The sequence below is a fragment of the Dama dama genome, chromosome 5 (genome assembly GCF_033118175.1).
Source record: "Dama dama isolate Ldn47 chromosome 5, ASM3311817v1, whole genome shotgun sequence".
NCBI classification, from domain to species: Eukaryota; Metazoa; Chordata; class Mammalia; order Artiodactyla; family Cervidae; genus Dama; species Dama dama.
Window position 1 is genome coordinate 101,527,886 of NC_083685.1, and position 15,716 is coordinate 101,543,601.

At 43.7% G+C, this 15,716-nt stretch overlaps 1 protein-coding gene across 1 annotated transcript in view; it reads right to left on the bottom strand.

The window, feature by feature from the left end:
- Window positions 1-477: 477 nt before the first annotated feature.
- The window catches only part of HS3ST3A1 (heparan sulfate-glucosamine 3-sulfotransferase 3A1), an 81,858-nt gene continuing 66,619 nt past the window's right edge, over window positions 478-15,716 (bottom strand). Inside the window, exon 2 of the mRNA XM_061143518.1 lies at window positions 478-1,396. Coding sequence (XP_060999501.1) covers window positions 775-1,396 — 622 coding nt within the window. The 3' untranslated portion in view covers window positions 478-774. The remainder of the gene's footprint in view (window positions 1,397-15,716) is intronic.

Here is a 15,716-nt window from a genome sequence, read left to right on the forward strand (position 1 = left end):
GAGCGCCATAAGGCTTGCCTAGAACTCAAAAGCAACAGGAAACCCTCCCCAAACTAGCCAAGCATTTCTAAAGGATGTCTGTGCCTTTCCCATACTTCCTGAGAAGAGTGGCACAAAACAGGGACTAAGTGGAAGATGGAGTTTTGTCAAGGGTCCACCACCTGGCGGTAAGATACGTCACTTAACCTCCCTGATACTCAGTTTCTTTATCTGTAAAATGGGGATAATGGCCTTCCTGTTCTATGTTGTTAAATCACAGCTGAATATAAGGATCAAGAAAGATGTAGTTGAAAACATTGTGATATCCGAGAAGTGATGGGTAACCGTACAGAATTATTAATTGGGAAAGGGTTTAAGAAAAAGTGGCACAGGAACAAAATTAAAGGGAGAAAAACATCAGGAGAGATATCAGTTTTATCTGGGCTGTGTTAAAAAAAAAAAAAAAAAGAGAGAGTGAGTGAGCTATACTCTCAGGAATTTCTTTTAAGTTTTAATGGCAACTGACACTCATACTTCATAACTGTGCACGTAAAACATAAAATAAAGATGGAAAATGGAGATTCCTGCAGGTTTCCTTTTTTTATGGAAACCACTGCGGTTGGTAGTTCATGCCAGTGAGGGTGGAGAGGAGAACAATCTCTTTAACATTCATGGGGAAAAAAAAATACTGAAACAAATATCGGCAGCGCAAATATTAAACTGCTTCTTCTCTACCGATTGGTAAAAAAATATATTATCTTCTGATATTTTCTTTTTTCTTTTTAAATTAGAAGTTCATCCGTCCCAGCCGAAGTCGTGGCCCGTCATCTGGTAGAACTTGCGGTTGAAGGGCCGGTAGAAATCCCGCAGCTGCCGCAGCACCTGCGCGTCGATCTCGGGGTGGGGTCTGCCCTTGGTCTTGCCCAGGCAGTGGGGGCGGCCGCTGCCCTCCGCCTTCTTGAGGCAGGGGAAGCCCTTGGTCTGGTTGAAGTAGAAGTGCTTGTCCGAGATGATGCGCTTGAGGCCCAGGAAGTCCTGCACGCGGCCCAGCTCGCCGGCCGGGTCGCGCACCAGGCGCTCGCCGCTCACGAAGAGCATCTGGCGGGCGGGGAAGTGGCGCAGCCAGCGCTCCAGGTGCTCCGCGTACAGGCCGATCTGGATGGCGCTCCACGAGCGGTCCACCAGGCCCGCCGAGCGGTTCCGGAAGGCCAGGCTCTCGAAGCTGGGGATGTCGGGCCGCTTGGAGAGCGTCTGCGTGTAGTCCGACACGGCCCGGGTCACCGGGTCCCGCACCACCACCAGGAGCTTGGTGTCCTTGGACATGGCCGAGATGCGCGCGGGCGCCTCGCGCGTCACGAAGTAGCTGGGCGTCTTCTCCATGGTGATCTGGCCATCCAGGGTCCTCGGCATCAGGTCCCTGCGCGGAGCAAACAGACCAGGGCGGGTCAGAGGTCACAGCTCTTTGGCCACACGTCTCCAAGTCAACACTTTTAAAAAAATTGATTGTTAATGGGAGGTTAACTGCTATACAATGTTGTGTAAATTCCTGGTGTACAACGTGAATCAGCTATAGGTATAGACATACCCCTTCCCTCCACTGGACCCGTCCCCCCATCCCACCCCTCTAGGTCATCACAGAGCATCCAGTTGCAATGTCAACACTTTCAATCCTGGCTCCATCTAATTACAGTTGTAGAAACATGAAAAAATGTAAGCCAAATTTCAGAGCTGAGAGATACAGGAACGTCCCTCTGAAGCTTGGAGGTCAGATGATCTCTATCCACCTAAGATGTGAAGGCACCTTAGTTTAGGGTAGAAGGAGAAAGATTCGACATTCTCTGAGATCCTCTCCTGGTGTCACCTCTTCCCTTATTTTCTGCCATATCCAGCTTTTAGAGGGCCCTGAACATCTGATATGAGAACCTCAGGTCCCTGAGTGGAGCAGAAAGGCACATTAGAGCCAGGAGCCTGAGTGCCTTCCCCTAATGGACTCTGTGAGCTTCTTTCTAGGAGAGCAAAAGTCTTATGCACCCAGAGCCAGGCGGCCTGAGCTGATGTACCAATCGCTCCCCTTACTAGGTATGTCGCTGTGACCTCCGAGAAGTTGCACAGACACTCTGCACCCCTGGTTCCTAGTGGATGTACTTTATGGGAAATAATAACACTATTTTGACCTCCCATGGATGTTGTGATGTTGTGTAATATTAAAGGTATTAATATACCTTGATAGCTTAGAAAAGTGCCTGGCACAAAATAAGTGCTATGTAATTTTTTTATAATCATCAACCCACAAGGCTGTAAGACAATAACCTTGATCAAATTCTTTTAGGTGAATTAGAATATTGTAATAAACACAATTATACAGCAGTGAGATGGTGTTAAAATACCCTGAGCCCTTTTTGTCGTTTTCTTATAAACAAATTATAATCAACATAATATCATTGTGTAGTACACAAAATATTTCTCTTTATAATTTCTGAACTTTCCAATAACAAACAAGACTTATCAAATAATCCATCTTTTATCATCTAATAATTTGAAATGCCACCCTTACAATAGTTTAAATATCGTGGTCCCTCTCTCTATTGGCCCAACTGTCATGTTAAGTTACTATCATGTTATGGTAATATATTTTCATGTACATCAAAGTAAATTCTGACTCTGTTGTTCAAAACGTTCTTGATGATTCTTGTCTGTTTATTCTTCCTGACAAATGTTAGAATCACTTGTCATGTGGGGGTGGGGGGGAAATTCCTGTTGGAGAGATTGCTACCGAATTCAAGCATGAGAAAGGATGGGTCTCAGAGCCAGTCCAAAAGTACAAGCATGTGAAATAAAACCTATGTGTTTTTCCAAAAGTGTACTGCCATTAAATCCACTATTTATCATAGATTTGAAATATGTATCTATATGTTGTTGTTTAGTGGCTAAGTCATGTCCAACTCTTTTGTGACCCCATGGACTGTAGCCCACCAGGCTCCTCTGTCCAGGGGATTTTCCAGGCAAGAATCCTGGATCTGTGGTATCTTTCTGACCCAGGGGTCGAACCCAAGTCTTGTGTCTTGTGCACTGGCAGGCAGGTTCTTTATCACTAGGGCCACCTGGGAAGCCCCAAGCCATCTAATACTGGTGCTTTTGGGGGTTGAGGATAAGAAAGGGACTAGAATCTTCAAATACATTTACAGTTTCTTCTGTGGTTATTGTTGTTTTGTAATGATCTGCTTCATCTTCGGTGAATTTTGTCAATTAATATTTTCCTAAAAATCACCCAGTTGAGTAGTTGAAGTTTTATGCCCTGTCTCAACTATAATTTTGTGGGGGTTCTTCCTGCCTTTCTTTCTAGTTTGGTAGATGACTTTTCAAATTTACTTATTTGCATTTTACTTTTTTAATGACATTTATTCTTTTTCTATTCATGCTTTGTTCTTCCAATTTAATTAATTGAATGTTTAGTTCATTTATTATAATTTCTCTCATCTCAAGTAATAAAAACATTTTGAAGCTACTATTTTCCCTTTAAGTACAGATTTGGTCAAATTCCCCAAACTTCGACATGTACCGTTGGTCATTTGCATAACTTCACAAATATTTAGTAATTGCACTTGATGCTTTTTCTTTTTGGTCCAGGCATTAGGATTGCTTTTACTTTTACTAAATTCTGATGGTTGACTTGCTGGTTTCATTCATAATTTTATTATTAACTTCTATTTCACCTTTGTAATAAAAAATGTACTGTGTTACGTGAGTCTGCTTTTGTTTGATTTCCTGTAATTTTATTCCTCCTGTATATTTGCTAATTGTATATTATGAAAAATTTCAAATATACCCCAAAGTAGAGAAAACTATAACATATATCTCACGTAACTTACATCCAACTTCAAAAAGCAACTGACTGCCAATTTCATTTCCTTCCTAACCCACTGTGTCAACTCCCCCTTCACCCCAAATGAATTACTTTGATGTTTATCTCAGACATCATGTCAATTGCTTCACAAACAATCTGTTGCCATGTGCATTTATACCTGGCACAAATTCTTCAACATTCGTGCAATAAGCCACTGATGCTGGCTTAGTTTAATGATACAGATCTCCTCACAATTTTCTTTCTTTGATATTTTAGTCAGCTTATCTTTACTTTTCTTTTGGGGGGAAATGATAATTAGATATCTGATTCCTGTTGCTTTTTTCCTTGTTGATTTAAGAAATCTGCAATTCCTTTTTCAGAACTTTTAACTGTGTCCCCATCTCCCATTTCTTAGACATATCTGAAGGTCTGGGTGAGAAAAAGCAAAGACCAGGGAGGTCTGTGTTGACACAAGGGAGACACAGATGGTCATAACTGCCTGTGTAATGCTGGGGCCCCCGTGTGACACAAATCCCCAGATTTTGTCACTGTGTATGTGTGTGTATATATATATATTCACAGTGACTGAATCTGTGGATTTGTCACATATATACACACATATATGGGCTTCCCTCAAGGCTCAGCAGTAAAGAATCAGCCTGCAATGCAGGAGATCTGGGTTCAATCCCTGGGTCGGGAAGATCCCCTGGAGAGGGGAAGGGCAACCCACTCCAGTATTCTCGCCTGGGAAAGCCCATGGACAGAGGAGACTGGAGGGCTACAGTCCATAGGGTCACAGAAGAGTTGGACAGGACTTAACAACTAAACAACAACAACAACAACACACACACACACACACACACACACACACATATCCCCTTCATGGAACTGAGAAGTTGGCTAGACCAACCTACTTTGGAAGCTAAGTTACACTTTTATAAGATGAGCCAGGAGATCTATACAGAAACTGTTGGACTATCTCGGGGAAGAAAATTGGATCAAATGTGTGAAAAAAGTTCTGGGCTGTAAAAAAACACACCTCAGACACCACTGAAATGATAAGGAGGAGTATTTCATGATTTTTTTTAAAGAGTCAGCATTCTTGCCTCCTTTCCTATCATCTCTGACTTTTAACCACTCGACCTTGCATTTTGCCAGTAGAATAGAGATAACACCCTTCAGATGGGAGCTGCTGGTGGGCAATCTCAGTCTTCCTGCCCTCCGGCCCCGGGGAGAAGTACAGACTCCCCAGCGGCCTGTCAGTAGAGATTAAAGTCATAGACTGTGCTGGCCCAGAAGAAATATTACCCATATCCCTGAAGAAAAGAAATGCTATTTTAAATTATCTCGATAGGGTAGGAAAAAGAGCTATCCAAAGTAGGAGGAGTTTGAAGAGGAAACAGCTAAAATAGGATTTCAGAGGAAAAACACATTAATTACTGTCATCTTCAGGATGAGGAAAGTGGGCGGGATGGGGAGTTCGAGTGAACTAGGGGCTGCCTGCTACCTACTTTCTTCATAAAGGAAGAAATGCAAGTGCAAGTAAATCCTTGATGAGGCTTATATTGCAGAGAATTATTGCTTTGTAAAAGGACTCATCTCAGAATTCTTTGAATGGCCATCTCCCTTTTAAATTCTTAGATTCGTTTTCTTATTGCAACTTGAATTTTAATACTCAGAAAAGAGCTCCTTTATCACACAAAACAAATTGCACATATATGTTGGAATATAGTATTTCAAAGTGTTTAGGTGAATTTAGACATCTTCCTTCCTTACCCAAGTGAAGCATGTACTATGACTGTTCTGTATAAGGGTTCAGCCTGGGACACTCAATGGAAGAGCCACACAAGCACAATGAGAACTTCTCAGAAACACCGGGCAAGTGAGGGGAGCAGAGAGGCGAGTGCAATGAGAAGACATGTGGGTTTACCTAAAGACCAGACAAGCTGGGGTGCAGGGTGAGAAATTCCAGTGAACAATGGACAGGGTGGGTCCTAGGATGCCTTAATTTACAGGCAAACGGGATTGGCTGTTCCATTCACTTTGCAGGAGTGAAAATAATTTTGAGACATTTTATAGTAGAAATGGGTAGGATAAAAGGGTAGAAACTAGAATTATAAAGAAAAATTAGAGATGCTTATTTGTTTTCTCCTGAAGATGTCAAGGAGAAGAAGGAGTTTCACAAGAAGAAGGAGTTTCACAAGCAAATGGAGGATTATTACCAGGTGCATGGCACACTTTTGTTCTTTGTCTCCAAAGAAAAAAAAGAAGAATTCACCATAGCCAAAGAGTAGAAGCAACACAAGTGTCCACAGAAGGCTGAGGGCTGAATGGGCAGACAAAACATGATCTAGCCATACTGTGGAATATTGTGCAGCCTTAAAAAGGGAACAGAACTCTGACACCTGCTGCAACACGGATGGGCCTTGAGGCCTTTATGCTGAGTGAAATAAGCCAGGCTCAGAAGGATACAGACTGTGTGATCCCACTTGTATGAGGTCCCTAGAGGAGCTGAATTCACAGAGATAGAAAGTAGAATAGTGATTGCCAGGGCTGGGGGCTGGGGGAGGGGGAGTTTGTATTTGGTGGGGATTTTAGTTTTGCAAGATGAAAAGAGTTCAGGAGAGTGATCACTTAGCAACGTAAATGGACTTACTGCTACTGACCTGGGAAATGGTCAGTTAAAATGGTCAGTTAAAAATGGCTAAGATGGCAAATGTTGTGTCTATTTTAGCCTGATTTCTTTAAAAAAAGAACTCACCCAGAAGACAAAGACATCGAATCAATAGAAATGAATTAGACAGCCAGTTACAAAAATGTATACACTAGATGATTTCTCCTATAAAAAGCTCAAAAACAGGCAAAACCCACCTCTAGTGTTAGATGTCAGCTCAGCTGTTACCTTTGGTGGGGGGGGAGGATTAGTGACTGAGGCCATAGGGGCTTCTGGAAAGTCAGGAATACCCCAGTGCAGGATCTGGGTGCTGGTGACATGAGTATCCACCCTGTGAAACATCACTGAGTCAGATCCTAGGATCTGAGTCCTTTTCTGAATGGTGTTATACTTCAGTAAAAACTTATGGCACATATAAAAATAAATGGGCCAGTTTTCTACAATTCTCCAAGGAACACATGGATTTCAAGAAGGGCATTTGCGAGACTTCCATGGTGGCTCAGTGGTAAAGAATCTGCCTGCCAATGCAGACGACAAGGGTTCAATCCCTGGTCTGGGAAGATCCCTCATGCCGCAGAGAAGCTAAGCTTGTGTACCACAGCTACTGCAGCCTGGAGCCTGGAGCCCGTGCTCCACAATAAGAGAAGCCACTTCAATGAGAAGCCCATGCGCTGCAACTAGAGAGTAGCCCCCGCTTGCTGCAACTAGAGAAAAGCCTGTGCAGCAATGAAGACCCAGCAAAGCCAAAAACAAGTAAATAATTTATAAAAAAGGGCATTTGCTAAACCAACTACATCTCCAATTTGTGGAAGTTTAGTTCATGAAGGGACAAGGATTGAGCTTCCATCTCTAGGAACCAGTGATCCTCCCAGGGACCCCTTGCCCCTCACCCCGGGCAAGTTATCAGAACAGGAGCTGCCTGGCCTCTGTCCCAAATGAGATTCTCCCAGCGCTATAAGCACCTCGGAGTTCACAGTATCACGGAGGATGTGTCTCTACAGTGTGGACACAAGCACAGAGATAGCTGAAGAATGTGGTATGCTTGCAAAACATTTATCAATGGTTTTCTCCTGTAAGATAAGATAGACATTATGCTCCCAGTTTTTCTGAGGAAGAAGCTGAGATTTAGGCAGGAAAAGCAGCAGGTCCAAGCTCCCATGGTTGTCTATGGGAGGTGATGGATGGTCCTCCGAGTGCCTGCGGCAAGGTTATTCCTGTCGCATAGGATGAGAGAAAAGTCAGCAGACAAGAGCAATGGGAAAAGGACATACAGAGGGTGACTCGGACGTGAGCCAGTTCGATGGATGCAGACCCAACAATGTGAGAAAGTTACCCCATAGGGTGGCTGTGAAGAGGTTGAAAGGCCCAAATTGAACACAGATGAAGGAATTTGTCTGTTTGAAACAGGGGAGCTGCGTGAAATTAGACTGAAAAGGGGAGGGTGTGATTAACGTCAGTGAGAGATTAAATCTGAGTCAGCGTACAAGTCAGGATGGATCAGGAAAGCCCTGCAGGTAGTTAGATATATCTGGGGAGGCTCTTCCAGTGCGATCCCAGCCTGAGGAGCAGAGGACCTGGGTTAGGGGCTGAAAGCGAGGAAGAAAAAGGTGGTGAGAAACGGAGGAATACTGATGGGGGGCACACAGGGGGCCACACAACTGATTCACAGAGCGAACAGAGGGGATGTTTGCAAAGAAGATCCCAAAGTTTTACAGGTGGAAAATGATAGACATTTTACTATAAAAAAGCCCTCCAAACAACTCCCAAAACAAAAATGCAGTTGAACTGCATAGCAAAGGAACTCTGCTCAATGTTATGTGGCCTCCTGGATGGGAGGGTTTGGGGGAGAATGCATGTGTATGTATGGCTGAGTTCCTTTGAGGGTCACCTGAAACTGTTTGTTAATTGTTTGTTAATTGGCTATACTAAAAAAAAAAAAGTTAAAAAAATAAGACCATTGCTACACTCATTTTTTAAAAAAAAAAATAACTACTGGAAGAAATACATCACTTAATTTATATGATGAATAAATAGAAGACACTAAAGAATCTTTCACATAAGAAAAAAAAGATTTCTGCCTGAGAATTCTAATGGAGACAAAAGACAACACATGATTGCTTTTATCCTAAAACATGGCTCAGACAGATCATACATCTCCATGAAGAAAACAGAGTTTCATAGGAAACTCAAAACTGGGAATAGAAGTGTGGATTCAGCTTTGATTCTGATGTTAAAAGCTGTGTGACCTTAAGTGGATCACTTAAGTTCTCTGGGCCTTGGTTTCTTCATCAGCAAAATAAGACCACCATCTCCCATATCTTAGAGACCATCCCAGCTCTAAAGTTCCATGTATGTTCAGGGCTTTAACTCATTAGTAACCTGTCAGATTGAAAGTTCCACCCAGCCTCACACTTGCTGATCTCTTCTGAAGTGTGACTACCAATCAAATAAAAAGATTTTTGCAAATCATTAAGCAGGGCAACTTGGCATCAACAGAATTGATTTCAGAATCAATGAGGCTGAAAAGAATACAGCTCCAGTAACAGACACCAAGGCAAAGTGCTGAGGCTGGTTCAGATGAAGGCTGTCTTGGCATCTCCCTGGTGCCTGGAGGCAGCAGAAAGACCAACTAGCCCATCCACCAGCTGAGTAATCTTGCTGTCTTCAGGAAGACAGGGACAAAGGAGACCCATCTCTGTATCTGTGTGTGTGTGTGTGTGTGTGTGTGTGTGTGTGTGTGTGTTTTGGCTGCACCATGTGGCATGTGGGATCTTAATTCCCTGACCAGGGATCAAACCCTTGTTCTGTGCACTGGAAGTAGGGGGTCTTAACCACTGGACCACCAGGGAAGTCCCGAAGGAGACCCATCTCTGCATCACTCATCCTCTGTGGCCAAAACATCAAAACAAGACGTCACTGCTAGAAAGCGAAGTCCACAGAAAAGACTCTGTTACCAATAATAGGCACAGGACACTCAAGAATTCAATTCCAAGTGTCTTAGGAAGAACATGATGAAGACAGAAGCAAAGGAACCCATATTTAGCATTTACTGTAGATCGAGATCTGGTGTATTCTTTCTTGCATCTCACAACAGTGAAAAGCTAGAATTACTGGTGTAATTTCTCAGAGGAGGAAATGGGCTCAGAGAGATTACAGTTGTTGTCCAAAGACACACAGTAATGAGTGAAAGGGACAGAATGAATATCCAGGTCCATTCTGCCCCAAAGCACATGCTCCTTCCACCTTCCTGGACCTGGGCAGGGGTCTGCTGGCAGATGGCAGATCCGTTACTGACATTCTGTCACAATGAGGGAATATGACAGGCACTACTTCCCTATCCACCTCAAGAGCATGAATCATTCTGCCTGGAATCTTGCAAACAGGTCGCAGACACTGCCTGTTTTTCAAAGGCTTTCTTCTGTAAGGGAAGGACCTGAGTTGTAAGGCAAAGGTAATTTACCTTGAGAAATAAATAAATCTGGCCCATGTACACATACCTTTTTTTTTTTCTTTTAGTCTCTGCAACCAAACAGAACTGTGTGTCTGTTTCTGGAAACCTCCGGCAGCAGGAAATTCTAGGGAAAACATGCTCTTTTCATGGCCATGGAGTGAAGGTGGTTCCCAGGGGGGCCTCCGATGGCGTGAGCCAGGAGCACAGGAAGTAAAGTAACTCCAGTGCCGCCGGGCCTGCGTCCCCCGGGCCAAGGGCAGCTATGGCAATATTTCTTTTCCTGCTGGCATTATGTGGGACCCCCACTCCGAACGTGCCTTCTGAGGCTGGAAAGAAAACTCCCTTTCGCTGATTTTTTCTGAGTTGGCTTCTGTAGGAAAGGAAGATGTATGGTTTTGGAACCGGCTCCCACACTGACCGAATATCGATGTGCAGATCTGATAAGCAAACTGTCGTCAAGATATCCAAGCGTCAGACTTAAAGATGGATACATATCCCAGTGCCCTGAAAGCCAGTGTTCCTTCTAAACATCTGAACAATCAAGTAAAGAGACAGAAAGAGATGGTTCTCATCCTCCTCAGGCTTATGGACCAAGGAAACCAGCTTATTTCAAGAAAGCAACACAACGTTCCTTGGCACTGCAGGGGAGGAGAGGGAAGTCAAGGATTCTTGGTTGATAATGTGGGGGAGCCTCATGGAAGGACAGAAAATACATCTGGATCCAGGTCATAGAGAAGGGCAGTCCTGAAGGGGAAGAGGCAAGGGTTATCTGGGATCACAAATTCAATCCATAATCCTTGATGTCTGTGTGGGATCTCAGAGTTTCCCAAGCAATTCTACAGTTTTTATCATCTGTGGACTCTTAGGAAATACAAAAATAGACCAGTATCTTACAAGGCTCATTGTTCCACCCTCTCATTTTCTCCTTCTAAGTTTACTTCATTGGGAAACTCATGTGTTCATAAGATTGAAAATATCCTTTCTAACCTCGTTTACAGCATCCCAAACTCTGTTTTATTTTTATTTTTTTTTTTAAGTTTTTTTTATGTGATCCATTTTTGAAGTCTTTATTGAATGTCACAAATTACTACTGTTTAACATTTCGGTTTTCTGGCTGCGAGGCATGTGGGATCTCAGTTACCGGACCAGGGATCGAACTCACACTCCTGCATTGTAAGACGAAGTCTTAACCACTGGACACCAGGGAAGTCCCCCAAACTCTGTTTTAAAATGGTGTCTGGCTCTTGGGAACTGATGTACCTCTCCCAAAGTCCTCTCAAAATATCAAAGAATACCCAGAAAGAAAGCCCTAACCCCATTAAAATCTAGACGTAACGGACCACCTAATAATAGTGGCAGAATTGATAAAGACAACCAGAGTCTAAGAGAGGACCTGGGAAAAAGATGGGGATTTTCCATCTGTGCACACCTGGATGTCAGGTGTTCTTTATGCATCAAGCTGGGAAGGGATGATCATTATTCTGTCCAGGTACACAGGTTTCAATACCTGTGTTAGCCTGGGAGTGAGCATCTCCTTGACTTTTGCATTCTATGTACTATTGATGCCGCATCCTAGTTCTGGCCTTGGTAGAGTTCCACACTTTGAAAAGTATTCACAAAGTGTTCTAGAATTTGAGGGTAAAGAAAGTATCTCAAGGGCATTCCCAAAGAAAGGCAAACAAAACAGCACAATATCTAGGCTACGACACCTATGAAGGTGGGGGAGGGGTTGGCACAGACCTGAGTAATAAGGGCCTGAAATGTATAGAAGATTATAAAAAGAAAAATCTGAGCTGTTTCTACTGAGCTCAGCTTTATTGCATTGAAAGAAGCATCCAAATTACATCTTCAAATAGGCAATGATTTCAAACACTTGGCATCTAGGAGAATTTAAGCAAAAAAGCAACCTTGAGATTTCTTTTTAATTGAACAGCAGACAGAGCAAAATGAAAAGCTCAAATGTCCAAGAAACAGAGGGGACATCGAAATTCAATTAGAAGAGAAATGATGAGATGATTGAATGGCATCACTGACTCAATGGACATAACTCTGAGGACACTAAGGGAGACAGTGAAGGAAGGGCAGCCTGGCATGCTGTAGTCCATGGGGTCACAAGGAGTTGGACACGATTTAGTGACTGTACAACAGAAATGTCTTAACGTTTCTAAATCATTATAAAAAAATGACTATAGAAAACAGTATTGGAATTGGAGTTATTGCAAAGAACTGACTCACTGGAAAAGACCCTGATGCTGGGAAAGACTGAAGGCGGGAGGAGAGGGGGTGACAGAGGATTAGATGGCTGGATGGCATCACTGCCTCGATGGACATGAGTTTGAGCAGGCTCTGGGAGATGGTGATGGACAGGGAAGCCTGGTCCATGGGGCCACAAAGAGTTGGGCATGACTGAGCAACTGAACTGAACTGAACCTGATAGAAAACAGATAAACTGTAATTAAATTAGCATCTAGAGCCTAAATAATATTTATAAACTCTTAAAAGTGTGTGTGTGTGGGAGGGAGAGAGATTACAGAAAGACAGACAGATCAAGAATGAGATGAAGAAAGTCAGACAAAGACAAATATAATTTGATATCACTTACATGTGGACTCTAAAAAACATGACACAGATGAACTTATTTATAAAACATAAGCAGACTCACAGACATAGAAAACAAACTGATGGCTACCAAAGGGGAAAGGTTGGGGGAAGAGGGATAAATTAGGTGTTTGGGAGTAACATGCAAAGCCTACTATATATAAAATAGATAATCAGCAAGCACCTATTGTAGAACGCAGGGGACTACACTCAATATTCTGTAATAACCTACATGGGACAAGAATTTAAAATGAACAGAGGTATTTAGTATGAATGAATAGTATTTAAATATATTTAGAATGAATAGTATATGAGTCATTCTGCTGAACCTGAAATGAACACAATATTGTCAATCAGCTATACTCCGAGTGCATGCTAAGTTGCTTCAGTCATGTCCAACTCTTTGGACTATAACCCACCAGGCTCCTCTGTCCACTGGATTCTCCAGGCAAGAATACTGGAGTGGGTTGCCAGGCCCTCCTCCAGGGGATCTTCCTCACCCAGGGATTGAACCAGGGATTGAACCCGGGTCTCCTGCGTCTTCTGCATTATAGGTGGATTCTTTACCCCCGGAATCACCTGGGAAGCCCCCAACCATACTCCAATATAAAGTAAAAACTAAAAAGAAACCAAAATGAGCTGGAGAAAAGGAAGTAGGTAGACTGTGATCTTGTGGGGGCACCATCACTGACGGATAACTGGGGGAGTCTCAAAGCACCAACCCAATCCCCGACCCAGTCTTGCGGTTTCACAGAGGCAGGAAACCATGGGTTTTCTGAAAAAACCCAAAGCTGGATGGACCCAAGCCTTGGCTTAGACCCTGTTCACCTGAGCCCTGGTTCACTGTTGTCTCCATGATACAAAATTCTTCTCAAATTCTAGAAATACAGAGAGCTCTGGGTTCGACCATGCTGAGGTTTCAACTCCCTAAACCATATAGTTCATCCCTGCAGGGGAAATTCCCTTGTGGTCCTTTTGAGGCAGGAATGATGCATTAAACACCAGCCTCGATGAAAGGAGGGGCTGTTCTTCATCCTATCTGGTACTTTTAACCATGTTCCAAGATCAACCATCCAGAGGAGACGTGGAATTCCTCATGGGGCAGGCAGGGCCAGGGCCGAGGGTGGGGGCAGCTCTCCTAGCTCTGCGGCCACAGCCAGGGCTGCGGCCATGGCCACGGCCATGCATGCCCCCAGTTCAGCTCATTCTGGCTCCAGACAGGGTTTTATAAACGACTGGTCTGAGGGCTGTCAGCTTCTGTGCAGCTGCAGACGGATCCTCTCATCAGCCTGGAATTATCAGCCCTTCGCATACGTGCCACTACAGATAAGGCAAGAAATGTGCTTTCGTGGCTTGGAATTGACGATCTAAGGACAGCAGAGCAGCCGAGACACGTGGGGGCAGGATGAGAAAAACCTTGACATTTTAGAAAGCCTCTTTGTTACATTTGGATAAGGATGCATTTTTTGTTGTTGTCGGTTTTGGTTTCCTTGATTTCTGTTTGTTAGGTTCTGGACACAGAGTGGGTGCTCAGCAATATGCCTGCAAAGTTTATTTATGTGTATGTATTTTAGGCTGCTCTGGGTCTTCATTGCTGTGCACGGGCTTTCTCTAGTTGTGGTGAGCAGGCTTCTCACTGCAATGACTTCTCCTGTTGCTGAGCATGGGCTCTAGGGCACTCGGACTTCAGTAGCTGCAGCACATGAGCTCAGTAGTTGTGGCATGTGGGCTCCCGAGCACAGGTTCAGTAGTCATGGCACATGGGCTTAGTTATTCCTTGGCATGTGGGATCTTTCCAGACCAGGGATCGAACCTGTGTTTCCTCCACTGGCAGGCAGATTCTTTACAACTGAGCCACACCATAGAAGCCCCTGCCTTTAAAGTTCAAAGCAGGAAAATCAACATGAAGCTGTGATTTTTCAGGGACTGGGGCCCTGGCCTCCCTGGATGTTCTTTCTAAAATGGGCCATCAGGACCTGCTATCAGCTTCCCTGGGTTTGACCTGCAAAAAATGACCTATGTTCTGTCTCACTAACAGAACTTCCAAAATAGTCTCACTCTGGTGAGATGAGACCAACCTCCAAAATCACGGTACCAATTGTGAAGTGAGGCAAACGGACAAAACCAACTTCGGGAGAGCGATCAGTGAGGGTTCACAGATCCACTCCATTGACAAGGTTGCCACCTGTGCCGCCCAGGAGGAGAAAATCATGGCTCCAACAGGGACCAGGCAGCCCACGGGTCAATTCCAGCTATTTGTCTCAGTAGCGAATAGTGAACACAGAGTCAGGCTTTGCTTACGGAGAGTCTGTGACTGATTCTGAACTTGGACGGCAGGTCGAGCACTTGTGACAGAGACCAGATGGCCTGCAAAGTCTAAACTATTTATGATCTTGACCTTTTCAGAAAATGTCTACCGACCCTTGCTCTAGGTCATTATTGCCACCAGAACAAAATTATCATAAAAATCTTGACGGTAATGTAATTAGTATTTTGCTGAAATGAAGCATGAGAAATGAATTGTACTGCAGAAGATGTAATTGCTCATGATGTGTGCGTGTTTCCATTCATTACTCACCCACACATCGCTGGCCCATCCATAGACCCAACTGAGCAATAACAATTAAATCGAGTTACCTCTGGTATTTTGCCTAAACTTTCAGACACATAAAAACAATAGATTTAAGCACTGTTGTTTTTTTGTTTTGTTGTTATTAAGGAGTATTTCAAATTCAAATATTTCTTCTATCAAAATAGAAGAAAAGAATATATTTTGTTTAACGGTTTATTCGCTTGGTTTATCACTTTGGAAATGTTTAGACGCACAAGATGTTTAGATGCATGAATAGTTCTGTCCAGGGACCTGTTAAGCACACAAAGAGGATGTACCAGGCCTCAGAGAGGTCATCGCAGAGAAAAAAGGCAGACAGACAAAGCTTTGACTCCAAACAAGCCTGAGGGTCCCCGGGAACTGGACTTTCGAAATGAAGCGACTCACAGGGAGGCCCTCCATGGCAGAGATGCTGCAGACATGCTGTCACCACCTTTGTGGGATGGAGCAGGAAGGAATCACTCTCCCATCAGTTCAGGGAAACAAAACACTGCAGGCTGCAGGGTACGACTCCAGAGAAAAACAGCAGCTTTCCACTGGGTCTTAGTTGCAGCATTCA